Source organism: Sturnus vulgaris, chromosome 2, assembly GCF_052056855.1.
Source record: "Sturnus vulgaris isolate bStuVul1 chromosome 2, bStuVul1.hap1, whole genome shotgun sequence".
Classification (NCBI taxonomy): Eukaryota; Metazoa; Chordata; class Aves; order Passeriformes; family Sturnidae; genus Sturnus; species Sturnus vulgaris.
The window spans coordinates 99,460,732-99,488,386 of NC_142244.1; the positions used below are offsets into that span (position 1 = coordinate 99,460,732).

General features: G+C 39.5%; 1 protein-coding gene across 4 annotated transcripts in view; it reads left to right on the top strand.

Moving 5' to 3' along the window:
- The window catches only part of SHROOM2 (shroom family member 2), a 117,855-nt gene that overhangs the window by 84,831 nt on the left and 5,369 nt on the right, over nucleotides 1-27,655 (top strand). For 2 of the 4 annotated variants that reach the window (XM_014882428.2, XM_014882429.2), the window contains exons 6-9: nucleotides 14,809-15,543; nucleotides 19,150-19,701; nucleotides 20,590-20,770; nucleotides 25,844-26,116. In XM_014882428.2, coding sequence (XP_014737914.2) covers nucleotides 14,809-15,543; nucleotides 19,150-19,701; nucleotides 20,590-20,770; nucleotides 25,844-26,116 — 1,741 coding nt within the window. Of the gene's footprint in view, nucleotides 1-7,200; nucleotides 7,294-7,429; nucleotides 7,924-12,271; nucleotides 12,333-14,808; nucleotides 15,544-19,149; nucleotides 19,702-20,589; nucleotides 20,771-25,843; nucleotides 26,117-27,655 lie in introns of those variants that run through there. The other 2 variants (XM_088160188.1, XM_088160187.1) reach the window with 2 other exon arrangements.

Below are 27,655 nucleotides of genomic sequence, written 5' to 3' on the forward strand. Positions count from 1 at the left end.
TGTGAATGCTGAGTTGATGAAGATAGTTTGTGAACCTCTTTTATCTTTGAGCTCTGTTTTTCCCCTCTGAGATTACTGAGTGCTTCCAGTGAATTCAGGTTTTTTCATCTCCCTTTATAGAAGAGCTGCAACACGTTCTCCTGAGCTGCAGTATTTAACAGTTTCGGGTATTACTTTTGTAGGAAGAGAAAATAGTGGCCCATAGCAGCCATTGTCATCTCGTATGGAAATACCAAAGCACTCTTGTTATGAGCTTACAGGGATGCAGTCATCTAACATGAGATGAGTATTTTTATACTGAGAGGTTGATGTGATTTTATGTATGTTTTTACTTTACAGTAAAACTTTTACAGTTTAAAAGCATTATACAATTCTGCTGATCTGTGAAACAAAAAATGGTGCTTTTTTATTGATGCCACTCGTTCTATTTCAAATTAGTTACAAAAGCTTACCTTTTTACAGATGCAAAGTCTGGGCTTCTTTAAATATGCCTCTCTTTCTGCATTTCTAGAATGACTTATACTGGTTATATAATTACCTTCCTTATAGAAGTCTCCACAATTTCTAAGCTGAAATAAACTTTCAAAAGGTTAAAGAGGGAAATGGATGCTCTGACCAGTAGTCTGTGGCTTCCAGCAGTATGACATGCACACGTAAGTTATTCTGCATCAAAAGAATCATGCTTTATGATCTAATTCTTAAGATTGCTATCTACTAGAGATGTTTACAGCCATTGCCCTTATTTACTTTCTAAGAACATGTGATTCCTAGCCCTATTAATTTTTTCCTGTGGTGTCTGTTAAAGTTACATAACTTCAAAAAGTGAAAAAGGATATCTGAGATCACAGGCTGCAGAAAATATTTCAGGATTTAATAGGTGTCAAGTCCAAAAGCATATGCATGTCAAGTGTAGGACCAGGGTGTGACTCAACTCTAATTAAGCACTATAAAATATTTATTTCAGTGTTTTCATACCTTAGTAATTACTTCTATTTAAGTTGAGCTCTTGAAGACAGAGGGAACAGCCTTTACAATAGAAAATCAAAATAAAAATAATTTCATAAAGCCTAAGTTGTCCTAAATGTCCAAGTATAATATTCTAGAAAAAAAAAAACAGGACCCTATAGACATGCTACCAGGTTTTTTATTAGGCTCTTTATACGGAAGATTTTTCAACACCTGGTGAATATCTAGGCTCCATGCTCACCAGGAGCAACAGCAAATTATTGTGCAAGGAAGGAGCACCTTCAGGAACACAGGAATGTGAGTGACCTTATGTCTTCTGAATTGAGATAGAAAAGAATTTTAAAATGACCAGTAGTCCATTTGTGTACATGCTTATTTGTATCATGCCTATATGGATGTTTGTGTATACAGACATATAAAACATACATGTCTATATTGATAGTTATTTCTCTTAGCTTTTCCTGACTTGTGACCAGTTTGGAGTTGGGGTATACATATCTATGAGGACTAATTAACAGTGGGGAAAAAAACCCCAACAATCCACAATACACATTTGTACAAATTAGTTTCTCATATTTACAATGGTAGATGGTGTCAATTAGTAATTGAAAATATTCTTGGAAACTACACGGTCTCGTAACTCCAGAAATTTAAATTCTTTATTTTGTTTAGGTTTCTGTTACTGTGATGTCAAAAACATTAATAAAGTACCAATATAAAGTGTTAGGATCAGCTTAACTAGGAACTGAGCTACTGAAATAGAAGCCTTGAAGGCTTGGGGGTTTTAATATGTAGCAAAAGAGCAGTTTCCTTAAAATAGGTAATGAAAACTTCACTTGCCAGCATTATGCTGCATGGCTATTTTAAACTTCTTTATTAAGAATCATAGAATCCTAGAATTGTTTGGTTCGAAAGGGACCCTAAAAATCATCTCATTCCAACCCTCCTGCCATGGCCTGGGAACTTTCCACTAGACCAGGTTACTCAGAGCCCCCTCCAGCCTGGTCACTGATACCTTCAGGCATGGGAAGTCCAGAGATTCTCTGGATAATGTGTTCCAGTGCCTCACAACCCTCACAGTAAAGAATTTCTTCCTAATACCTAATCTAAACCTGCCTTCCTCTGTTTTAAGGCCATTTCCACTTGTCCTATCACTACATGCTTTTGTGAAAAGTCCCTCTCTGGTTTTCTTGTAGCCCGTTTTAGGTACTGGAAAGTGCTGTAAGGTCTGTGTGGAGCCTTTTCTTTTCTATGCTGAACAGCCCCAACTCTGTCAGCTTGTCTTCAATGAGATGATCCAGTCCTGTGATCATACTAGTGGCCTTCCTCTGGACACATTCCAACAGGGCTATGTTTTTCTTCTTTAGGGAACCCTAGAACTGAATGCAGTAATCAAGGTGGAGTTTGATAAAAGCAGAGTAGAGGGGGAGAATCCCTTCCCTTGACCTCCTGGCCAGACTGCTTTTGATACAGCCATTTGGTTCTGTGAGCTGGGAGTGCGCACTGCCAAGTTGCTATTGAGCTTTTTGTCCACAAATACCCCCAAGTTCTTCCTTCCCAAGGCAAGTCTTCATCCAAATTCAGCCTGAACTTCTCCTTGGGATTGCCCTGACCCAGGGGCAGAACCTGGCACTTGGCCTTGTTGACCTACCTGAGGTTACTCATTTATTGTTGCAGTTTAACAGTCGAACTGTGAGTTGCTATTCTTGACTGAACATTGCAGGACAAGTATGTCTCAGGCATTGAAGGACTTACCAAGACATTACCAGAGCTATGAAAGCAAAATGTTTTCACCCTTTTCCATGTGAGGAAGAAATAGTATGATCTTGTGCAACTGCTTTGGCAAACATTTCATGCATGTGTTAACAAGCTCCACAGAGCTTTCTCTTCTCCAGGCTGAACAATTCCAAGTCTCTCATCCTGTCTTCACAGGAGAGGTGTTCCATCCCTCTGGTCATCTCCCTGGTACCCCTCTGGACTTGCTCCAGCAGTTCCATGTCCTCAGCATTTCTTTATCATGAGATATGGATTATTAAGGTATTTCTCAGACCAGTTTTTTTCCCAGTGATGTCATTGTGTGTATCATATAGCAATGACACAGTACAGTCTGGGCTGGTTAAAGTTTGTATTTTGTCTGAAAATGGGGAAAACCTACTGTAGCTCTTCCTGTGCTTATAGAGGAGAGCGATTCTAACAGGATCTATTCATATATGAGAAATCCCCTGTAACCTTTCATCTTCCTTAGGTTTCTGTGAATAGTTGCTATTAGTACAAGTTTCATTGCCATGAACCATTATGTCCTTTCAGTGTACTAGTGTATGTGACTGACTAATAACAGAAATATAAATATCACACTCTTGAGACAGTGGAACTTTGGATCACTAGTACATGGTGGCAGGTGATGGATGTTGATGCTTAAAAGCAGGTCAAAAGTCTGCCTAGGCAGGTTTTTTTCTCTGTGTGAGCCAGTAGCAGATGCTTGGGGTGGGAACAGAAAACCAGGGCCAACTAGGAGCCATGCAGCTGAGTATCTTGTCAAGCCTCTGCTGGTCTGTCTGTCTTCGAGCTTTGTTTTATTTTGGGGGTTTTGTTTTGTTTCTTACTGCTGTGAAGTATGAAGACTTTATGTTCATAGAACAATCTGAAATTAGGCTTCTCCTTCTTGTATAGCAGTAATTTCTGTTGTACATCGTTGTATATGTTGGTGAAGTACAGGAAAATCTCTCCTGTTTAGTTTGCATTTATTAAATCTGAATAATTTCCTCATAGCAGCAACTGCTGCCACCTAGTTTTTCACCCCTTTTGTGAATCATCTATATCTAATGAGTTCTGATGTGATGAGACAAGTAAGGACTCTATCTCATGGGAGTCAAATTTTTAAGAGCCTCAGGTGAGATAAAATTTAATTTTCTAACTCATCTAAAAATTCAAAGTCTCTGTCATCCAGATCACTCTTGTCCCTATGTCTAGTGACTCTAAGATGGGTAGTGCATCTAAGACACATCTTTTCTACACATGCCCCAATTACTCTTTGTCGTTTTTAGTCACTAGTGCAGCTACTGAATCTCTTCATAACATTTCTACTTTTTTGGTTATTTCAGATGTTAAGTTTATGATTCTAAAGTTCTCCAGGTTCATAATGAGGTTCTTTTTTTTATTCTTGCTCTCTTTCCCTCATTCTTTCTCTTCAGCACCCTCACACCTTCCCTCCCCCAGTACTGGGTTTGACACTACTCAAGCAGCTGTCCAAATATCAGGGAAATAGGAAGCTGTGCATCACAGATCCCAATTCAGTAATTCCTGTGAAAGTTTCAGGTGATTGTCATATGGCCCAGGTAGCTTATGACTACCCACTATGGTGTGCAACATCTGAGAATAGTTCCTGCAAAGGCTGTTCTTTGCTTGTGGAGTTGTCAAGGGGAGACCATGTCAATTTTTTGCTGCAGCCTTATTTTCTTTGTATTCTTACTATTGTACTTTCATCCCTGTAATCTGTTTGGCAGATATCTCTGCTTGAACAAGTGCTTTTTTCCCCCTCTTTTTTTTTTTTTTTTTTTTTTTTTTGTCCTAACACCCTTAAGGGTTTGTACCTCAGCTATTCTTTTAAAATTTCTTTATTTGCCATATTTTGTTTATACATCTGCTTTGCTAGATTAGTTCTGAATTTTTCTCATTTAAGTAGGACTTAAGTTCTCTACTGGATGTTCCTTTTAATTGCTATTTTATTCAACTTTTGGAGGGGACAGAGAGAGGGAAGGAAGAACGGTGGTTGGATATTTTGGTAGGTATTACACATTTCTTCTGAGTTTCGTATATTGGATCTTCAGTTGCATATTATCTCGTAGCATTATACTATCTGGCTTGATCTTTTAAAAAAAAAATCATCTCATGTATGTAAATGTCCTTTTCAAAATTAAATACCACTGTGTGGATTCTTCTTAATCTTTCAAAAAAGATTTCTCTAAATGCATATGGCCACTGGCACAGGGTAGCTCTTCAAATAACAAAGTTTTGAACCAGATTCTTCTCATACCTCAGGATCAAAGCAGAAGTTGCATGATAAATTGTCTCACTTGTAGTTTTTTCTTCCTCTTGTTGTCCATTTTAAAACTTTCAGGCTGGTTGAGCTGAGAGATGTGTGGGCATCTTTATAAGCATCACAAATGCATTATTTTGGGCTTTGGGGGTTGGTTGTGGCTAAATGAAATTGTTAAAACTTGCAGACTCCTGCCACTGCCTCCCCATTTCTCACTGTCTTGGCAGCACTCAGCCGGCGGCTGTCAGGTGTGCGTCCTGCAGATGGGTGAGATGCTCCACTCAGGCTCACCAGCAGCTGCTGGATCTCATTAAACGGGTGCTGGATCGCCTCCAAAACCTGTGCTTGGTTTACAGTACACTACAGTAATACAGCCCTGTTTCTCCCCCATCCAATTTGTGCATTCTCCACACCCTTGAAAATGTGAACTCTCCCTTTGTATTTATTAGGTGGACTTTGAATCCTTGTTTCTAAACTTGAGGGTGGCTATCCTATCTCATATATCCCCTTTTTCCTACTTGCAGCTTCTTGCTTCCAAGTAAAGTTAGTTTTAATTGCTCTTGGCACATCTGTTCTCACCGTGCATGCGGTGACAGCTAGGCCATAATGGGCTGATAAAAGGAAGTGTTGGAGGCAGGGGAGAAAACTTTCTGTAAGTGTTACCAAGCATGAGTAGCTGGAAGAAGTCCTAAACATGATTCTGAAATTGGGAGTGAGTGAAAGAACAACACACAAAAGTGTTTGTGGAGAGAGAAACAGATAAATTTGTATGCATTAGTTTATTTTTGTATTCTGGTTTGATTTTACTGCTTTCCCCGGAAAGAGGATTAAAATGAAAACCATCTAAAGATGTGCATTTTTGTTGCATTGCTTGAAATCCAGCTGTCTTCCTGTAGCCCTGTTGATGATAACAACAGTTGAGTATGGAGATTTAGAGCTAATGTGAGATATAGTCTCCAGTGGTTATAGTCATAAAAGCATCATGTGCTGATGCATTGAAGATTTTATTTTCCCTTAAGTTACTTGATGAAAAGCATAATTGGAAAAAGGTGACTAATCTGTCTCCTCAGTGCAGCAATTCATACATTTCTGACATATGGAGTGGCTTTATGGTGTTCTGGTACTAAAAGCTAGCCTGTGAAATGTTCACTTTCTGCTATAAGCCCTTAGGCAACGTGGTTATGGTTTGCTGTCATGCAGGAGACTGTATGTCAGTAAATGTGAGTTTTGTGCTAAAGAGTAACGTGGCAGCTATAGCTTCCATTTCTGTGCATGGGCCAGTCAGAATTGCTGCAGTCTGTTAACCAGTTGTGTTGTATTATGTAAACTGGTGTTTTTTCTTGAAGTCATTCTCACTCTTTGTTGAAATCAAATAAGCAGCTTTGGGATGAAGAAAAGTTTTAGGGGATGTTATTAACTGGATATCTAACTGCTCTATGTGATTTTGTATGCAGTTTAAATAACATTTTCTTCTTAAAGTGGTCATCTTTAAAATTACCTTTTCATACATATTAAAGCCTTATCCACAACTTCTCTCTTAAGTCTTTAATGTGTTCTTGTAGATAAATTGAAAGGAGCTTGAGCTTTGCTCTGATGAAAGCCACGATGCCTTCTAAAGATGGAGCGTGGGGGTGGCAATGCTCATGCAGCATGAAAGCATTCAGTTCTTTCCCTGCAGAATCTCCTGCAAGAGAAGAGGGCGCCTGTGCACACAATGCATGCATAAAAATTCAGGCTGGAGGGCTGTTGATGAAGACTCTCCTCTAAAATTAAAGACTTGGTTATTTGAATGTTGTTCAGAAAGGAACCTAGTAACACACTGATCTTTTTAAAACATTATAAATAGTTAAAACCTGCAGAGCTATAGTTGTGGAAATGATTTTTCACAAATGAAAACCCTTAAATTAAAGGACTTTTAAGCTTTGCTTTTTTTTTTTTTTTTAATAAGCAAATCCAGGGGTAGGGGTGGGGGAGAGGAAAACCTTTGAAGTCTCCTAGATCTTTTCCCTGAGGTCAGAAGTTTCTGGTGATGTAACATACAATACAGACTAAGCCTTCACTTATCAAGGTTAAAGTTGACAGAGCTTGTATGAACTTGTCAATCATAGAAAGCAGGCAAAAACAAGCCAGCTGTTGTGAGGCATGGCTTTGAAAATCCTCTGTGTTACAGTAAATGAGACACAGAGGTTGAGACAGATTCAGTTCTGCAAAGCTTTCAAACTGGCTGGCACATTTGCGGTGATGCAAAGCTCACATATCCAGTGAATAGGGATAAAAAGCTGTAAATCCTGGTAAGATTGTCTTGTCTTTAGTGTTAAAGCATGAAAGAAATGGCTAGAGGTGTGTGCCTTATTTACCATTTTTTGTCAGTTCTGAACAGAAATTTGCAGTATTAATTCATACAGTGTTTCTTTTGTTCTTCAGGTCTTTGAGCACAGGCTGCATCTTCTGCCTCTATCAGCAGAAGCTACAGTAGCAAATTAGCAATGATGCAATGCTTGTTACAGAATTTTATTTTGCTCAGTGCAATTGACTGCTCTGTTTGCTGATGGGGTGAGAGAATAGGGGGAAAACGGGAGTTAATTCCAGCTAAGATGCTCTGTGTGCGTATGCTCGCACACACGCGCTGTTTTTAGCAGCTTTTGTTTTCACAGTTGGCACCATGTACACTGGAATTAGAAGGCAGTGCCTTTCGAAAATACTTGTTTTCTGGACTGAGGGCTGCAGTGCCGTTGTTGTGGCTCAGGGTGCCAGGCTCGGGGTTCCTCTCGGCTAGGGGTGGTGCAAGAGCTTTTCATCTTGTTATTTGCCTGGCAAGCCTGTTACTGTGAGTACAGGCTTGCACGAAGACCTTTTCCACGGCAGCAGGAGCTATTAGCTGGGAGTGTAAGAGAATTGGATGTGACTATTAGAAGCAAGCGGTGAGTGTGGCTCAGAGTGAAAAGACGGCTATTGAAATGTGTGCATGCTAATTAATTTAAATAACTGGTTTAGGATTTTTTTTCCTTTAGAGATGAGCTAGCTATGTGTTCTTTTTGGTGAGAGAATGCCTGAGAATCCCAGGTGACCTAGTTGTTATTCACAAAGTGTTTCGTTTTATAGCTTGTCTTCTGTTACCTAATTCTTGTTCAGCTGCAAGCAGCTGTTTTCAGTAGGAATAGCAACAAGAAAATAGCAACAGCATTATCAGGACAAAAAAGTCTAAATGAAAGAAAAAAATCAAAGGAGTGGCAACTGGAATGTAGATGTTTTTTGGTAAATTGACAAAAAAGTCATTCTTCTTTGAGCTTTTATTTAATGTGACTGTGATTTCCTTGTTGGCAGTGTTGAAAAATATTGTCTTTTGTCTCTGCAATGGTTGCCATTTGTGTAATATGATGATTCTTGTTATACTGTTGGGATATTCTGATGATTGAATTCAGTGTGTAAGTACTGAACACATTCATTGGTTGACTTCAGTTTAAGTATTTTTAATTCCATGCAGGTAATCCCCTAGGAGAGGCATGCAATAAATAAAGCAATAAGAATACCATAAATTTTTTTTATCATTTATTTTTGATATGCAGCAGAATGGAGGAGGGGCTTTTGTTTTCTGAACTAAGGAAAGGAAAGCATCACTCCCTCTGCCCTTTCCCACAAGATTCTTCCCTTCTGCATAAAGGCCCTTGTGCTGCTACAAGAAACAGAATTTTAATCAGATTTTATTTTTGTTATGGGCCTATGTTTTTTGCTGTTGCCCATGACTGGCCTACATTCATCCATCAACATAACTTTCTTTATTTACTGCAGAATTAGAGTGGGTATGTTCTTTGTTATTTATTTCTGATTTTCATGGGGAAAGAGAGAACATCTTTCGAGAGACAGAATGAGAGATGAAAACTCATTGCAGTGTGTATGTTGCCACGCAGGCAGGACAGGAGGGAAATTCTGGTGGGATCGATGTACTGGCAGGCAGTGTTTGTTAACGTATTTCATTCTGTTCTAAAGCCAGGTGATAATGCAAGGGTTGTTACGGTCGAGTGACATTTTGCTTTATCACATTGGGTGCGAGAACTAAGCTCTATTTAGTGTGACTGACTAAACAGATAGCTGCCATTGAGGCACAGATAATGTTAACAGGCTTTCAGAGACAGAACTGAAAAACCAACACTTGCACCATGATAAACAGGTTGTAGTATACCAGTGATGTGCTATGTGATATACTTGGTGAAATATCTTGCTAGTTTTGTACCTTCAGTTGTCCTCTGACAGGCCTTTTTTTCCCCTAGAGAGAGAGAGAGAAATCATTGTCTCATCTTTCAGTATTCATTATTCTTTTCATCTTAACATGTGCTTTGCATTTTCTTCAGTAGTGCTTCTTGGATGCTAGTTGCCATCATCTGTCTCTTCAGACCAAGGCAGTGGACAGCTCTTCTTCTTTGTAGTGACTTACATGCTGTGCCTCTTCATGGCATGACTATAAGGGTACAGCCATCGTGGTTCTTTAGAGAGGTCTTTATTCTCTGCATTTATCTTTTAAGATTTCTAAGTAGTTTTATAAAGCTCTCATTTAGTATCTTTGGAATATTCTTCATGTGTCACTATCTGATGGATAGTGTGTGCTTTACTGACTCAGTAGTAAAAGCAGATAGAGAGCTCATCAGAAAAATGAACCACTGGTAAAATAAATGCCCTGGTATTGCATGTCCAAATTGTAGCATTGTGTTGTCAGTGTCTCCTGAGTATTGCAAGAGTAAAACCAATTTAAGGACTTAAGTGGTCCTGGATGCTCTGGGAAAAAAATTATATGGGACTCAGATGAGGATTCAGATAACGAATAGGAGGGAGACGTCTATATGCACGTGAAGTGCTGAGTCAAGTTGTAGTCCACAGAGAACTCAAGTCTAATACTTGGCTTGGCTAAACAGTTGGCTAAACACAGGTATCTCGTAAACCTGAGATAGCCCAGCATATCCCACTTAGCTCCCACCTGCCACCTCTTAGGGGACCTGATGCCTTTGAACCTTTAAAGTTTCTGAAGTCATAGAAGACACCCATTATGCATTAGTTAGTGCTTATCAATATGGATTAAAATGTGGCATTAGACCTCAGATTTTTCCCCTGAATTTCCAACAGTCTTGCCCTATGCACTCCATTCTAACTTCATAACATTGTGTTGTCTCAAGCAGAGAAGAAGAAACTACACTTTATTTGTGGACTATTGCAGAAGTACTTTTGGATCCCAGTGTGCCACGTGCCAGACAAATACACAGTGAAAACATAGTTTCAGCACATAAAGTTCATAGCTTAAAAAGTATTGGCAAGAGCTGTGCCTATAAACAGGATTTTGTCATATGCAAAGACAGTATTTCCCAATTGCTTTAAGCCATATAATGATCTGTTTCAAGCCAGGTCAGGTCCTTGATCCAGTTTTCTGTGGGACTGTGCAATTCTTACTGCTAGTATGCTGAAAAGAGCAGGAAGACGAAGCTCAAAGTGTCTAGGAAGGAGACTGCCTCTTCTGGCAGAGTATCTGCATAAGGTTACTTTAAAGGGGCTGCAAAACTGTGGCCTTGATTTTGAGAGTGTTTGTTTTTGTAGGTGAGACCTTTTTACAGAAGAGTCATACTCAGGTATGAAGGCCTTATTCCAGTGTAGCTTGTAGTTCTTGAGAAGGAATTTAAATTAAATCAGAAACAGCTACTCCATTTGCTCTCCTTTGCCAGTGAGTTAGTGCAGGACATATTGATTACATAACCATGCTTATGTTTTATGGTGAAACTTCTGCACAGAGGTCAGGTCTTTAACCAATGATACATTTTTCAAATGTTGGCTAATGCATTTTTGCAAGGCTTATCTAGTCTGGGATTTTAAAGCTGGAGCGTCTCGTGGCACTGTTTGGGTTGGCCTGAAGTGTTCTCAAGAAACTATAAATCAGACAGATAAAAATCAAACACATCGAATTTATTGCAATCTCTTTCATTTATTGAGGTGCAGCATTCAATCAGATCATTTTATCTCTCTATCTAGATTTATTAAAATCTTGAGTATGGGGCAAATGAAAGTGATCTGGAGTTGTTTTTTATGGCAACCAAAAATGTTATTCTTCTGATAGGCATCTATACATAATGATTCATTTTTGTAAATGCTCACTGGCTCCACTGGCAGGCTCCTGTTAATATGTGTGTATATAGTTTAACCTTCATGTAAGAGCTCACATTACTGTTGCCTCTCTCTGGTTTGTTAGAATAGCCTGTTGTATTATTGCTTGGGGGACTAGAGGTATCCAGGCTGGGGATGAGACTTGGGAGTTTTTTGCCCAGCTTAGTCTTTACATTTCAGTCTTGAGTGTGTTATGCCCCAAGCTAACGGAGCCAGAAAGAAACCAAGAGACATACTTGTCCATTTAAGTAGAAAATACTTTGTGCTAGTGTGGAGATCCACATTCCCACCCCCACTGCAGTAAATTTTGCTGGTGTGGCTATGGCCACTGGGAAAGTGCAAGACACAGAGCAGAGCTCCTCCTGCATTCACTGAGTGCTCAGCCTCTTGTCTCTCCACACAGACCCCCTCTGGGAATGCTGAGCCCTCTGCTAAATGAGAGCTTCTCAAAAATCTGAAGGATTGGTTTGTGTAATGAAGCAATTCCTTCTTTTCAGTTAGAAGCATATGTTGGTTTTCTGCCTCCTGCCATTTATATATAAAAGCTCCTAACGCAAAATACTAAAAACAAGTGCAGTAGAAAAGGTTCATGTTAGACTCCTCTACTAGACTCACCCTTACTGAATACCACTTTGTGGCAATAGCATAAGACTCTTAATTACACTTCCTTTGCAGGTCGGGTTAAGTGACTGGTGTAAGTTGTCTGACAATGAAAGCTGTAATGTGCCGTGCCAGGGTGGGGAATGTGGTGTGAGCTGTGCCTGTTCTGTTGTCTCAGAAAGGCTCTTACAACTTAGTTAATTGTGGCATTGTATTATGGGGTGGGGGAGCTTTGGGTTTGAAGATAGCTAAGGGTTTTATGTTTTTGATGTTGGCTGGTTTGCTATCTAGAATGAAAATAGTCATTAAGTCAATTGTCATGATTTAAAACTGTTTTCTGTGTCACTCACTTTGTAATGTTTAGTTATAAATGATGAGTTCCTTTCAGTAGTATGTTATCTTTGCATAACTCATGGGCCTCATTTCCAAACCAGCTGTATTCTGGGCATATTATTTTGTGATGCACTGACAGAGAGCAAGCAGCTTAGTGGACTTCTCAGTATTGATAATAATGTAACACCGTTGCAGGTTCTTGCCACTGTGTTCTCCTGGGGCTTGAAGCTTGTTTTCTTTTCCTCCTTTCTGAACAGTAAGCTTACATCTCTCCAAAATAATGTGATGAGCATGTTTTGCATGAAGATGCACTCAACACTGAATGCAATTTAGCTTCCGTGTTGAATCTATCCACCACCTCTCCTCAGACCCATTTTGTGTGGCAAAATTTTTGATTAATTTTGTGGAAGTTGTATAAAGTCATGTGTGTAATCTGAGTTTTATCTCCATGTTTACAAATACAGCATCTCTGAATTTTTCTCTGCTGTAATTCTTTGTCCTTTTGCTCAGTTTTGGAAGGTGACAGAACTGCTAGAGCATTCATTGCTTCTGAGCCAGAGTAATCTATATTGACACCAATATATTGGTTACATGTTTTGGATATGCACATGTCAGATTGGTGGTGCTCTCTGTCCTGTTTGCTTCCACCAGCACTCCCAGTCCCAATATGCATGTGAAGTTCACGGTATACTTTGCAAAGTGGCTGAGGTAATGCATGTAATTGATGTCTTTGCAACATTTTATGTCATACCCTTGATTTTTCTGTGCACCTGAGAGCATCTGTTGCACTGGTTTTTGTAATGGCTTACAGATGTCAAGGTGAATTGGGAGGCCTGAAGAGCTTTTGCATGGGTTCGTGAGGAGAAAACTGTGCTGTTTGTGGGTTATCTAGGCAATGAAAAATGCTGGTTTAAACACAGTATTTCATATGTAAGGCCTGCAGTAGTCTTTGGTAAATATTTCCATTAAAATTAGTGGATCTATTTACAGGCCCGGTTCTGCTTACATTGAACTCACTAGGGAAAATGAACTTGACTCTTGAGATGCCAAGACGCCATGTAACCAAATCTGAATAGTGTTGGTCTTTCTGGCCCTTTGTATAATTTTTTACTTCACAAAATTGCCCTTCATCTACTGTTAAAAGAGGAGTCAATAAATATCATTTTGTAAATCAGAATTGACTCTGAATTTATCAGACAACTTGAAGTTGTCTGAACCAACTACTCTTAGGTGAGAGCAAAATGAACAGACCTAAATGTCAACAATACTAATCTCCTCATTCATGTTAAATTTAAAATTTACCAGTTAAAGTCTAATTTTAAGGTTTAACACTACTCATGAGAGAGAGAAAGATTGTATATTCTCAGGAATCCACATCTAATCAGTCGAATTTCCACAATACTTAATTTTAAATATTTGTTTTAATTTAATTAAAATAGTAATGCAGTGTGTAATTACTCATTTTTTTCTTGAATTTATAATAGACTTTAATAGTTATTTTATGTGGTTTTTTTCTCAAATTTTGTTTTCTTACACACTAGTGTTAACTGCTTAAAAACATTCTCACAACTGGTACAGTGATGTTAATAACGTTTTTACATGGAAAAATTCAAGTAAACCTTTTTTTACAGATAGTCTGGGAAAGATGCTTCTTGCACAGTCACCTCAAAAGAAGACTTGGGCAATGCATGACTACAGGATTACTGTTTAAAAATATGGAGACCAGCACTGTCAGTAGCAAAACTTACATTAGTGGCTCTCTGAAGCCTTTGACTTCTTTGTTGCAGCTTGTTTTCTAAGCTCATAGTGTCTCTTCAGCCTCCTTTAAAGCAGAGGGCAAATCTGTCTCCTCTCGGGGTTCCAGAGGTACTTTTCTTCTGCCTTCTGCTCCTTCCCCAATTTGTCTTTATCTGGTGAGCACAAATGTACTGTATGTCTTGTAGCAAAGGACAAGAATGGAGCTGGGAAAGGATTCCTGACTAGAGACACAGAGCATGAAACTGGAATAAACCCAAAAACCTTTAGGATAAGGCCTTTTTGGCCATTGTTTGTCATTTGTGCTGACAGGCTAGAAGAAGTTCAACCTTAAAATAAGCCTGACTAGAAAATACTATCCTTTCTAAATTTCCTTTTCTGCCTTAATTCAGGAGATACTAATTTTCCCTTTCCCAGTTCTTTTGGCTTCAGCAAACATTTTGTTTGCAGTCGTTGCATTTTTCAGCAGATACACAAAAATTCAACCTCCAGATTAATTGAAGTTCCTGGTTTTCAGTTCACATTTAAAAATATTACTGAAGTATTATTGCACCTAGATAAGAACCGTGTTTCACACATTTTGTTACTGACTTTGGAGCAAGAAGAGAATTCAATTTTAGTATTAGAATTCCTCTTCCGGAGACAGTTTTGTTTTCTACCAACATTTGGCTGTTCATTTAACTAAGCTGTGCACACTGCAGCGCCTCAGGTTACCCAGAGGTTGTGTCGCGTCCTGTGGTGCTCCATACCCTAATTTAACCTGACATTATGTTCTGAGTCATCACGTTAGATTAGGTACAGCATGTGTGCCCATACATGAGAGCATGTTTTTGTGCCCTACAGTTACCACAGATTGGAGGAGTTGGTGTTCAATGTTGGATGTGATCTCGGTGCTCAAGTTTCCTGGGTTGGTGCGTTAGCCTTGCACCGAAGGAAATAAATCAGCAGCATACTAAAAGCATGTTCTTTTCTTCTAGGCAAGCTGACACAGGGGCCCTGAGGGAAATCCCACGAGAGAAGAGTGATCAGCTGGACCAGGATTTAGGCCACAAGTGGAAGTCTTCTATCAGACCTTTGCATGTGCAAGAACCTACGGTTCTGCCTCACGAGAGCCGGGGCAGGTCTGGAACATTGCCTAGTGACTACCGATACTCTCAGGAAAATGTGAATGAGAAGAGCAAGGATTGTAGCCTGCCTCACCTGCCCTACTCTGAGCCACAGACCTTGAACGAGAACCACTCCTGTCAGTCCTGGGGCAAAGGAGAGGAAAACCATAGAATAGAGCCAGTGCTGCTGAACAAGAAGCGTGGACCTGCTCCTCAGAGGCCACCACCACCCAAAAGAGATAAATACAGGCGACCAGATATTTCTGCACCATCTCTTGGCACCTCTTCTGAATCTCTGCTGGTAGCAGCCAGCCGGTCCTTTCTGTCCTCATCCCCCAGCTCCACTGAAGTCTTTGCTAGTCAGAGTCCTGCAGCTTTCAATGGAAAACTGAAGAGTGCTAATCCACAGCAGCTCCAGCAAGTGTCATCCACAGAGAATGTTTGTCAGCAGTTAGAAGAAAAAACACACCTTAAGTCTGAGTCTTCCAAGTATCGGTATCTTCAAAAACCTGGCATGGAGTCATCAAGGTCCCCTTCTCCCCAGTTTGCACCACAGAAGCTCACTGATAAACCTCCTGTGTCCCTACAGGATGAGAACCCAGCCAGGTACTAGATGTAACTCCTTTACTATTTTATTAACACTTTTTGCCCAGTTAGGCCTTACTATTGATTGTCTGTTCATTTTCTTTACATATCCTTCAAGTTCATTAAGCATTGAGTCATTGCAGCATATTTGAGAGACTACAAACTCTCAAAATTCCTTTTGGTACTGTTAATGTCCTTCAGCCGGTCTGTGTTTTCTTTTAGTTGACTTGTGCTGTCCAGGTGTTACACCTGGTAGTTAGTAGAAAATAAAAGGGAAGGGTTCTAAGGGATTTGCCTCTGAAAGTACAGGCCAAGTCAGAAAAGTCCCTGTCATCATGTCCCTTACCTGAGTCTGTATATAAATATGAGTCAGTGTATGTAGGGACAAAGCAGATGTGGGAAGGAAAGTTGGATCCTTTGTGAGAAGATCTGTTTTGAAAACACACAGAGTAATATACATTTGCCAAATCATGACTGGTTTCATGTTGCTTTTACAGTGAAATGTGGCACTTCAGGTTGTCTGTGGAGCAGTTCTCAATACTTTATGTTGACAAGGACTGAACACTCAGTAGGAGATTTTCAGTCTTTTCCCAGGATAAACTCAGACAACTGACTGAAATTAACTGATTGCTGCGTTTGTCATATGCTGCTAACATCATAAAAGGTTATTCTCCCACAAGATAACAAACTTTTCCAGGAAGCTCAGGAATCTTGGTTTTCATAAATCCTTCAGCACTATAATTCATGGTTAAAGAACGAAAACAAAACCTCTAAGCTGAATTCATGCAGAATTGCTTCTCTGAGCAAAAGCACTTGGCGTGGCTTTTCCCTACTCCAATGTAAATGGTTGAACAAACTCAGGCTGTTTTCCATTTTGCCTTATGACATGAAAACATGAATCACTTTTTTTCCTAAATAGGCCTTAATGTTTTTCCTCTTACAACTGGAGGAGAAAATGAGGTTTCATTCTGCAGTGTTTTTAACATGAAGTAATAATACAATTTACAAGGGAAACTGGAATGTCATGTGAACCCCTAGAATCCATGTGCTAAGGTAGATGACAATAATGACTTCCTTAATATTTTTCTTTGACTTCCTTAATGTATTACTTTATGAACGCATACAAAGGATAAAGCCAATTGCATTTGTCCTTCCTTTTTGCTAAGCTTTAATGTTGAAATGAGCACTGAGGTGTGCCTAATTATATACCCATATGTGAATGATAAAATACTTACCCTGCGAATCTTTTCCTAATATTTTAAATTCTTAGGCCAAGACGGCTCTTGTTTGCACACAATGTATTGTTCCCAGTAAAACAGTTACTCAGTAAAACAGGTTTGGCCAAAAAGAACAAGCGTGGCGGCCATACCTCAGGACTTTCTATATGATATTTATTTTATAGGAATAAAATATGTTAAGTAGATTTATCTTAATCCATAGTTAATCTGATTTGGTTTACTGTTTCTATTGGCTCCTTGCATGTAAGCTTTTGGACATGCCCCTTTGTATGTTGGGGCAGCTAATGTTTGATGTTGTTAGTTTATAGCTTTTGTGCTCTTTTAAGAAAAGCGTCTTGTTCATCAACAGGTCAAGGTGAGTGTGTGTGCAGGGTTTCCTGCAGTGATTTAGGTAGAATAATGTGTGTGGGGCAAATACTGATGGTATACACAACCAGCTATTGCCAAAGACATTTGTTTAGCAACAACAAAGCTGAAAAGAGTACATTAATATATTTCCACTAAACCTGAACTCAAGTCAAGGAGGGACTGTTTGTAGTTGGGTTGAAGCTTTGGAATGTCCACAAGCAGAGCTGCTGCAAGTCAAAATTTCATGCTGCCTTTCCACAAATGGAAAACCTTCTGAAATCAGGAGGGTAGTGATTGCAGAAACAGAATTTTTGAAACACCTGGTGTTGAACTGTCTTTGCTTTTACTGAAAGCAATCGATTTAATGATGCCTTAAGTTTCTGGAAAATCTTTGACTAGGCTGAGAGGAATGTACTCAAAGTCTCAAAACAGATGCTGGGCATTTTAGGTGAAGAACTGCACTCAGCTCACTTCTTTTCCAGTTGCCCCCCATAATTTATGCATTCATCTTACACTTCCCCTGAATTCCAAAATATGTTCCTTTTCACATTATAGTGCAGCTTCAAATATGTGGACTTCAACTAAAATAAGCAAAAGAAAGGGTTGGGGGTGGTGGCTGAGCACTGCCCTGCTGCAGTCAGGAGGGGAGCCCTAGGTGGGGAGCTGGGTCTGAGCAGTGGATGCACGAGTGATCTCTTCAAAATGACAGTCCCCTTGAATGAAAACAGCTTGACAAAATGGGAGTGGGGAGGTTCAGCATGGGCTGGAAAACCTGCCCCAGGAGCTGGATCAGTATGTCAAAGCATGCCTACAAAGCACTTGTAGAAAGTAAATTCCTACTAGGGGGCTGCATGTTCATTCAGAGGCAAATATACCTTTAAAATACAACTTTTGAAAAATGTCAACTCAAACAGATTCTGCAGATTCTGCTTTTACCAGCAGTAGAAAAGGATAAGCTTGTTTTGGGGAAACACACTTAGAGGAAAAGGGCTGTAGTATGTCTTGGTCACTTATCTGAAAGGCAGCAAGCTACCCAGCCAGATGAAACCAGATATTTTAGCTAGTAGGCAATGTTCCTTTCCTTACTATAGAAGTTCCAAACCCACATTATGACAATAATTTTAAACTTTTTGCAAACTCAGAACCACTAAACTAGACTTCAGTTTCTTGTATGGTTTACATACAATACAGATGTTTCTGTAATGTTATTTAACATGTTGTTGACCAGTTTAAAAATCTAAGTTAGCCTCTGCTTTAAATAGCTTTCCATATTGAATGGCTAAGGTGGCAGTACAGAACTTCTGCTTCAAGCTTCTCTTAAAAAGAATATCCAGGATTGTATGTTACCCTCTTCAATGACTGGTTTCTCTTCTTTAAGTGGAAAACTAGGACACTATGGATCTATTTATTAAGCTTCTACGTCATATGTGAAATTTTATAATTTTTTTAAATCATGTAATTAAGTTTTGAATTATTTCCAGATTTCCCATGTGTGATACTTTGTTATTTTTGTAGCTCAGCAAAAACCTAGCCTGTGGGATGCTCCCATCTGGCCTGTTGTCTCTTCCCTTGGAAGAGCTGAGAATTGATATGAAGACATCACAGACTCCCCAGGCAGCTCAGCTGCCTGTCAGGCCAAAAGGCAAGGACAGTGTTGGATGTGTGTGAGGCAGTGAGGGTGGGCTGAGGGCGTGTTTTCCCCTGTGCCTGTGGCAGCAAAGGGGTAAAAGGAGGTTCAGCAGCACTGTCTGGAATCTGTGGCCTGGCTGCTGACACTAGACCCTCGCAATCATGGAAACAAACAGAAGTCTTGTATCGTGAGTATTGTACAATGCTGATGTTAGAATATCTTATAGATGAATTAAATACTATTTAAAATTTGCAGGCAGAAAAGAACATGTAGATTTAGGGCTTGAGATACTGTGCTAGGAATAGTTCATTACCTCACTCTCACCTTTTTGGGCTTCCCCTCTGATGTGCAGATATTAATGAAGGTTTAAGGTTCTTCCATTTCTAAGGATGAATTTTGTTTATTTTCCAGAATTGAAAGGGTTATAGATAACAATACTACAGTGAAAATGGTTCCCATCAAGATAGTTCATTCTGAGAGCAGTGCAGAGAAGGAGAGTCGGCAGAGCCTTGTCAGTACCATGGAACCTCCTGCTTTACCCAGTGGTTTGGAAAAGGACCAGATTAAAACACTCAGCACTTCTGAGCAATCCTATTCACGATTCTGTGCTTACACCAGGCAAGGTGTAGAGCCAGAGCCAGAAGCCAGAACCAAACCAGTTGACCCTCAACCAGCTGAAGAACCTGGGAGCAACTTGAAGGACAGCAGTGCTGCCACGCAAGCATCCAGCTATGTAAAGGCCAAAGAAAAGACCTTCGAAGACTGGAAGTCAGAAGAACTAGCCAGAGAGATTGTGGGAAGAGATAAATCTCTAGCAGACATACTAGATCCTAATGTGAAAATAAAAACAACAATGGATCTGATGGTTGGTATATTCCCTAAAGATGAACATCTCCTAGAAGAAGCTCAGCAGCGCAGGAAGCTTCTGCCAAAAGTTCCCTCTCCAAAAATTTCAGAAGAGAAGTGAGTATTCCTTTCTGTAAGCTGGTATGTCCTTGTAAGCTTTTATCCAGAGTATGTCAGGATTCCATGGGGGCTGGATGTGAGTCTTCCTTCTGTTGAGGGTCTTTTCTGAGACTTCTGTGATAGAATAGTAGTCAAGTATATACTACTAATGATACCATTAATGACAAAAACAACAGTGTTGTACAGTATGAAATATTTCCAAGACGTGGTTGAAAGCCAGTTCTTGACAACTTGAGAAATAATTAACTTTTGCCATTTAATCATGATTATATATTTTGCCAAAATCATCCAGTCTAGTAACTGGATAGAGATGGAACAATATTCTTGCCTTTTTTATGTGATGAAAGTTTAGGAAGACAACTTGAAGTGGGCATGATACATTTCCTAGAAGTGAATGAGATCAAAGATGGAAAATAATTTAATTCCATCCACATTGATGTTCTGTGTTTTTTTGTTTTCTTGATACAAATTATCTGGTAAGTTGTATCTTTCTCGAGAAGTTTGTTTTTAATTCCCTAATCAAAAAGTTAAATACTTATATTGTACTATCCCAATCCAAAAGGATACGATCTGTGACACAGATTTTTTTGCACTACTTTGTAAAATGTAACTTTCCATTTTATTTCTAGATGTGATATCTTTGATGCATTTCAATTCTTGTAATGATGTATGATCTTCTGCATGATTTCAGTTTCAGCTTTTGCTGAGCATGTACTGAATTAATATAGATTTTATTCACAGTGTTTATATATCTTATTTACATAGGTAATGGTTTTCTCTTGAACCCCCTGCTTGCTTTGTGAAATGATGGCTCTAAAACATTCTCCTTTCTTTTCACTGATTGGAGTGTCAAGGCAGTTAATGAAAGTTTTGACTTTTTCCCAGGAAAGAGGAGCAGAATGCACCATCTGCCATCTCCCTGACAACTAATTCTACTTACTACAGCACATCTGCACCAAAGGCAGAGCTGCTGATTAAAATGAAGGACATGCAGGAGCAGCAGCAACAGCAGCAGAGTGAGGATGATTCTGAAGATGAACTGGATCATGACTTGTCAGAGAAGAAGGTAAAAGACATTTCTAAAAGTGTAATGGATGGCTCCGAATTCTGTTCATTGCATTAACTGTGAATTTGTTTGACTAAACACCCCTGAATAAAAGGCCTTCTACATGTACAGGATCAGTTGGAAAAAATCAGCCTCTTTTGGTTCTGGGGGATTTTTTTGTTTGTTTTTGGGGATGAGTTAAGTGTACACTTGTGAGTTTAGGAACTTCATATTAGGTGCTTCTTGCAAATTGTTGCATGTTTTGGAAAGTCTCAAGGGTAGAAGTCTCGAGATTATTTTAAAATACCATTTTCCATTTGAGGTCCTTCTCTATTTCTCACTATGTAAAAATAAACAGCAATGCTCATGTGTCCCACTGAAGCTGGTGGTGGTTTTACTTGTTCCAAATTTTTGAAATTTAGGTCCAGAATTTGGGTTTGTCTTGAGAGAGAAGAAACATACACACACCCTTTTTTTTTTTTTTTTTTTTTTAATTTTCCTCCCCTTTTGTTTTCATGAACAGCAAACTATTCCTCCTGCCTCCCTAATTAATAATGATTGTGGGAGATAACTAATTAGCCTAGTGGATTCAATGGAAGTTGCTTGTCACAAGGGAGGGAAGCTATCTTGTTATTCATCCCCATCCTTTGATGTTTTATTTCTGATCAAAGGTCACCATAATTCCCTAGATACTACAGTGATGATCTGACGTATATGTGGTTGGAAAAAGTGTTGTCCTACAGTAAAATCATTGCATTCATCTCATTAGTAACTTGGCACAAAATATTTTAACCATTGTTCCCAGTATGGATAAGCTGGAGGAAATGTTCTGTTTGATCAAGTACAGTGATGTAGTTTCACTCTGTTTATCTAAGCCAGTAATGCAGGGGTGTGCAAACCTTTTCTGTCCAAGTCAACTCTCTACTTGAAAATCAGCAGCCAGGGTCCCAAATAAATGATTTTTCATTATTAGGACTATATTTAGTTGCTAAGAATGAGAGATTTTCACCTGTGGTTCAGAGCAGGCATGGCTGGCACTGCATTTGAGTGAGCTGTGGTGTTTTCAGTTACCTCTGTGTTATTTCAGCCTCCCTCTGCTGCCTCTGCATTGCACGGTTCAATGTGCTATGCACTGCCAGGGGCATGGTGTGGCTGCAGCAGAAGCCCTTCCCTCACCCTCTTGCTAGACAGCTGCTGAATCCAACAGCTGTACTACTTAAACAAATTAGGGATTTCACTTCATTTTAAATAATTTGGTTATATCTGGTGCCACACATGGTTGTCACGTTCATGATTTTGCTAGAATTAGTTTCATTCTCATTAATTACAGAGTAGGAGAGAGGTAAAATTAAACCTTTCTTGTTTGCCCAACAAACTAATTCTAGCAAACTTTTATAAGCAAGAGTGTCATTTACTTTTGTTGGTTTTTTAACAGGAAAACCGTGTTTACCCTTTTCATATATCTCCATCCATCCCCCAGTTTCAGTATATGCCACTAATCATATGAGATAGGAAGGTTTTCACAAAGGACTTTTAGCAGACCCCTCCTATCTTCTCCTCTTAAGTGTACATGTTGTTGCACGCACACCCTGCTGCTTGCTTCTCTTCCCTGCTTTTTCACATGGAGATAGAGCACTCAGTTCAATGGGCTTTCATCATGAATCTTGTCAGAAAACATATAAAATTCTTTGTAAGTGGGTCAAGGAATCTTTATTAAATGGACAGAATATACAGCTTGGTCCAGCTTCTCATATCTGGCAACAGTTTAACAAGGGATTGTTAGGGACCTGAATATTTTGATAACACACTTTATGACTTCAGTAGTTTTAGACGGGCCATATGCCCAGAACCTGTTTCTTAATTCCTGGAAACTGGTAGTTCTTGTATGCAATATCCTAATTGCAGTCCACTGTGGAATGATTCCTGTATTTGTCATTCTCTGCTCTGCAAACCAGAAATGTGTGGTGATATTTTTTTCTTTTGAAATAACGATTGGAATTTCATATAGGGTTGTTAATTCTTTTATTTTTTGTTTTGATTTTTTGAGCCAATCCCTGTATTCCCAGCTAGCAGGAATTGAATGTGTGTGTCTTATGTAGAGTTTAATGTAGGTTTACCACAATTATAAAATACTGATCAGATTTTGAAGATGCTGTAGGAGTGTTTTTCTAGTAAAGAAAATCCATGTATGGCTGTGTAGGAAGTTTCCCCTTTGTCCTTAGGAAAATTTCAGCAGCTGCTGAAGAGTGTAAAAATACTTAATGTATACCAATTTTTATCTGGTTTGAGGCTTGAATTACTTAGGAATGGGGTGGTGGAGCTGAAAGCATAGTATCATTTACATAAAAGCATGCCAAGCAGTGAGCCACCTGAACAGTGCTCTGCAGAGCCACCTTCTGTGTTGCTAGTCAGATCAGCAAGAATGAGTTCATTGTTGTCTTGTGTACTGGTACAGAATTCACAGCTATAAATTATTCATCTGCCAGTCTCAAGATGTAGACTGCAGCTTTTCTGGCTCAGTAGATACTGAACATAGTACAGATTTTCTCCTGTTTAGCAAAAGAATGTCGTGAGTTCACAGTTGCTGCATGCAGAAGCTGCTTTATCTGGGTATGAAGTAATCAGTAATGATAATCCAATTCTTAATGGATACAACAGTCTTAGTATTTATGGCTTCTCACTTCTCACCTGAAAAATGGTTGCTTTAGAGGTTTAATGCCAGCCAGAGGCACAGAAGCACAAACAGGACGGGACTGCTGTGGAATGCATCTCAAGCTGCTTTATTATTATTTTTTCCTCCCAAGCATCAATCTCCTTACAAGGTTGGGACAGCAGGAAGATGCCAGCAGCTCACGTCCTCAGCAGCAGCCACTGAACATGATGTTACAATGCACTTTGAAAGTTTTTTGACCAATCACAAAAAACAAAAGCATATTGACCGTAGTTCTATTCAGTCACTATAAGTACACATACCTTTGGTTAAAAAAATGCTTTGTTATTTCGAATACAATACCTACTTGTAAGCCTTAAAATACAATGCACAGAGCTCCATTATTAAGCATAGACCTTCCTAATATCTTGCTAGATATACTTTTCTGCAGCTTAGAGAGTTATTCTGGCCAAGCATTAATACACAGACCATTGTTCTATTTGTCCTTGCTTTCTACATTTCATATAACTTTTCTGCTGACATGCCTTATACTTTCCGCTTAGCTCTAATTGCAGTTCGCTGTCTCTGAGGCCTGCTTTCCCAAAACCCTCTGATTTTAAGGATTCCCACAGAGGTTAGCTTCAGCTGCTTGGGATGTTACTGGAAAATGGCTTCTTTCTTTTTTAAAGCAAAAAACTGAGAGAGCTGATCTGGACTGGCAGAGCAGATCAGTAAATGCTGAGCAGCCATGTGGCTTTTTTTTAATTAAAGAAATTTGCAGCACAGCTACAGAAGTGAAAAAACTTGGGTTAATAACATAGAGCACCACAGTATCCTGCTGTGTTTCGAATGGTGAAACAGCAGCGTAGTGCATGTCATCTGAGGGAAACAAGAGCATAGCACTGTGACCTACATAATCCAAATCAAACTGCATGTGCATTGAGAGAAGGGGGAAAAAATCAAATCCTACAGATTAATCAGTCAGTAAAGCAAGCATCTGTAGAATTGCTTACTACCTTAATCTTTTGGGCACTGAGGCTAACAGATAACCCAGATCCAGATTAACTGGGACTGAGTACATTAAATCAAAACGGAAAAAACCAGTATGCATAATCCATGGGTTGAATTTCTACTTTCAAAAAGGCTGTTATATTTTCACGGTGTAGTTGCTTTCTGTTACGATGCTGGACTTTGTTTTTTGTTGGTTTTTGTTCCCAAAATAAATTGGCAATGACTGTGGCCTCTATGAGCAGCAACTGCTATCAGTGTGTTTCTCAGTAATCATGAAGGCTTGTAATCAGATTTGCATTTAGAAAGCAGAGTTCCTAAAGAATGTCATGAGTAATTTCAAAAAAAGCTAGGGGTAGTGTGAAATAATGACTCTTTTAAAGGATGTGATTTTCATTCAGTATTTGCACTGAGGTGTATGTTTAGAGAATGCTTTGGAATTTTTTCTTACCTGAAATTAGCTGAATACCAAATAGGCACCTACATTCAAATGAATGAGGCATTTTTAGGGTGTGAATTATCTCGAAGTTGGCAGCTGGCTGAACTAACTTAGACGACTTGTGCACCAGTGAAAGCTAATGGGTGCATAAGAAATAAATCTCTTGCCCAAATGGAGGGAAGTAGCACAGAGGGACCACAGGTGATCAAAGGAGATCTGGATTCTTGGTCTGGTTTCTGCTGGTCCTGCACCTGACACGCTTTTCTAAGGCAGTGCACCTCAGGCAGTGGGGACTATAGTACAGAAGCCCTCCAAACTTCAACTGAGGTTGTGTATTTGCCTGGCCTGGGACACTGATACTTCTGTAGTCCTTTGGCAGAGCCACTTTGCACAGAGCTGCTTTGTACAATGCAGCAGATTTTATTCACTGTACCATAGAGATTATGACTACCCTACAGAAATGTTGTAAGGCACGGTTAATGCTAAGATTTTCTGAGAGTGGAAGGACTGCTATTGGAGGAATGCTAATACTATGCAGAAAGGAAAAGAAAGCTTGACAGTGCCCTAGTTTTAACTGCATCATGTGGAAAATACAGGATTGTTTTTCTGGTACTGTGTATCTTGCTAAGTGTAGCTCTTCAGCAAGGTGTTGTGGACCTGATATTTGGAGACATAGACATGTGCTGTACTTTCTGCACATAGGCTTTGAAGCTGCTCAAAGAAGCAGCAGGAAGGCTTGTTGGTAGGGTGAAAAGCCTTCATCTTTTTCCACAAAGGTTTAACACAAGTCTCAATCTGAGCATCATGCGGCTACCTCCTGAACCTTTGAATGCAGAGGTATAGACCTTTGACACAGGCATGTATTTATTTGTAATGCACTCATTGTCAAAGCTTCATGGAAGTTTGAAATGTATTAAAGTGCTAGCTGACATGACTTTCAGAAGTAGGGAAAAATGCAGTAGTGCTAATAAATTCTTATCTCCTTTATTTTCCACAGCAAGAACTTATAGACAGCATTAGTAGGAAGCTGCAGGTGCTGAGAGAAGCACGGGAGACACTTCTAGAAGACATCCAAGCAAACAATATCCTGGGGGAGGAGGTAGAGGCCATTGTGAAAGAAGTCTGCAAACCAAATGAGTTTGACAAATTCAAGATGTTTATTGGCGACCTTGACAAAGTGGTCAACCTCCTGCTGTCCCTGTCTGGTCGTCTGGCCCGGGTGGAAAACGCCCTCAATAACCTGGATGACAACACCTCTCAAGAAGAACGGGTGAGAAGGGCCAACAATAATACTCCTACATTTAGGGAAGCTCGTGGGAGGGGGGCTTTGCCTGATTTTGTTTCTCTAAATTGCAGTGCTCAACATGAGGGATAGTGTGTAGATAAATCTCATAAGACTTTTTTTTTTTTCTTTAGATTTCTTAAAACTTTTCTCTTTGCCTTCTTTTCTTGGAATACTGAAACTACAAATAGCTTGCTGAGAAAAAGTGGGTTTGGGGTGCAACCTATTAGAAAACACTTCCTCACAAAAGTTTAAAGAAAGAGGGAATCTGTGATAAGAGCATAAAAAGGAGGCAAACAAAAATACTGTAACAATTCAAGATGCAAAAAGGAGTGTTTCTGCAGTAATGCAGAAAGCTTGCAGACCTCTTTATACTCACTGAGGATCTTGATACAAATCTATAAGGTTGCTACAAAGAAAATGCTTCTCGTCTACTACATCTATCTTCCACAATGCCTTCTGAGGAGCAAGAGCAAGAAACAATAGTAGGACAAACCTTAAAAAAAAAAAGGCGGGGGGGAACAAGGGGAGACATGGCAAAAGGAATTTTTCAGTATAAAACGTGTTTTACCCAAGCAGAATAGCCTGGTAGTGATATGGAGGACTCCCAGCAGAAGCAAAAATTTCAGGAGCAGGAGCATTCAAGATGCTCTTAACCCGTTGGATCACACCTCTGCTTGCAGCAATTTAACTTGAAATCCCATCAGGCCTTACCTAGGAAGGAGATACATAGCAATACAGATATGCACCAAAAGAGAGATGTAGACATGTGCAAAACTTAAACTAAAATAAATAGAGTGTGGAGGGGGTGTGTGTTTCAAGTGAGTTTAGCTTCTATGGTTAAATGAATGTGAAGTAGGATTTTTGGCTTGTAGCTGTGGACTGAAATGCCAGCAGTTCACCTAAGTGTTGTAACAGAATTTTTTCCTTGGGCTGTGGCTTCATGTTGTTTCTTCAGCCTGTTGCATGATTTCACACATAAGAACCAGTAAGTGCTGGGACTGATGTGCAGCTGTGCTTTTGCTGTTTGGCCCTAACATACTTGATTAATGGCTGTTCAGACCTCTCTGTGACTGAGGTGGAAGGGAAAGCATTTGACAGCTTATTAAAGGGCAGATCAAAGCTTCTGACTCTAGGAGAAATTTAATCCCTCATTAGATTTTTTTCTAAGTGTGCTTGCAGTTGCCTAATGGGGAAAGAGCTACCAAATGATGTGTGCACATAGGAAACAGAGTTTGAGAGCTGCAATAAAAATAGGTTACTGGCTGCGTATGGAAAAGGAAGATGGTGAGTAGGTGGTGTAGTAAGAACAGTCAGAAATTCTGTGTGTTCTGATGTAAAATTTATACTGACAGAACTCCAAATCTCTGACATATTTTAATCCCCATTCATCTTCACAAGCACTGACACCAATCTTGCCATAGTAACATCAGGAGAGATCCATCAGGACTGGGATCAGCCCTGGAGAGGAAGACTTGGAGGTGTTGGTGGATGAAAAGCTCAACATGACCCAGCAACATGCCCTTG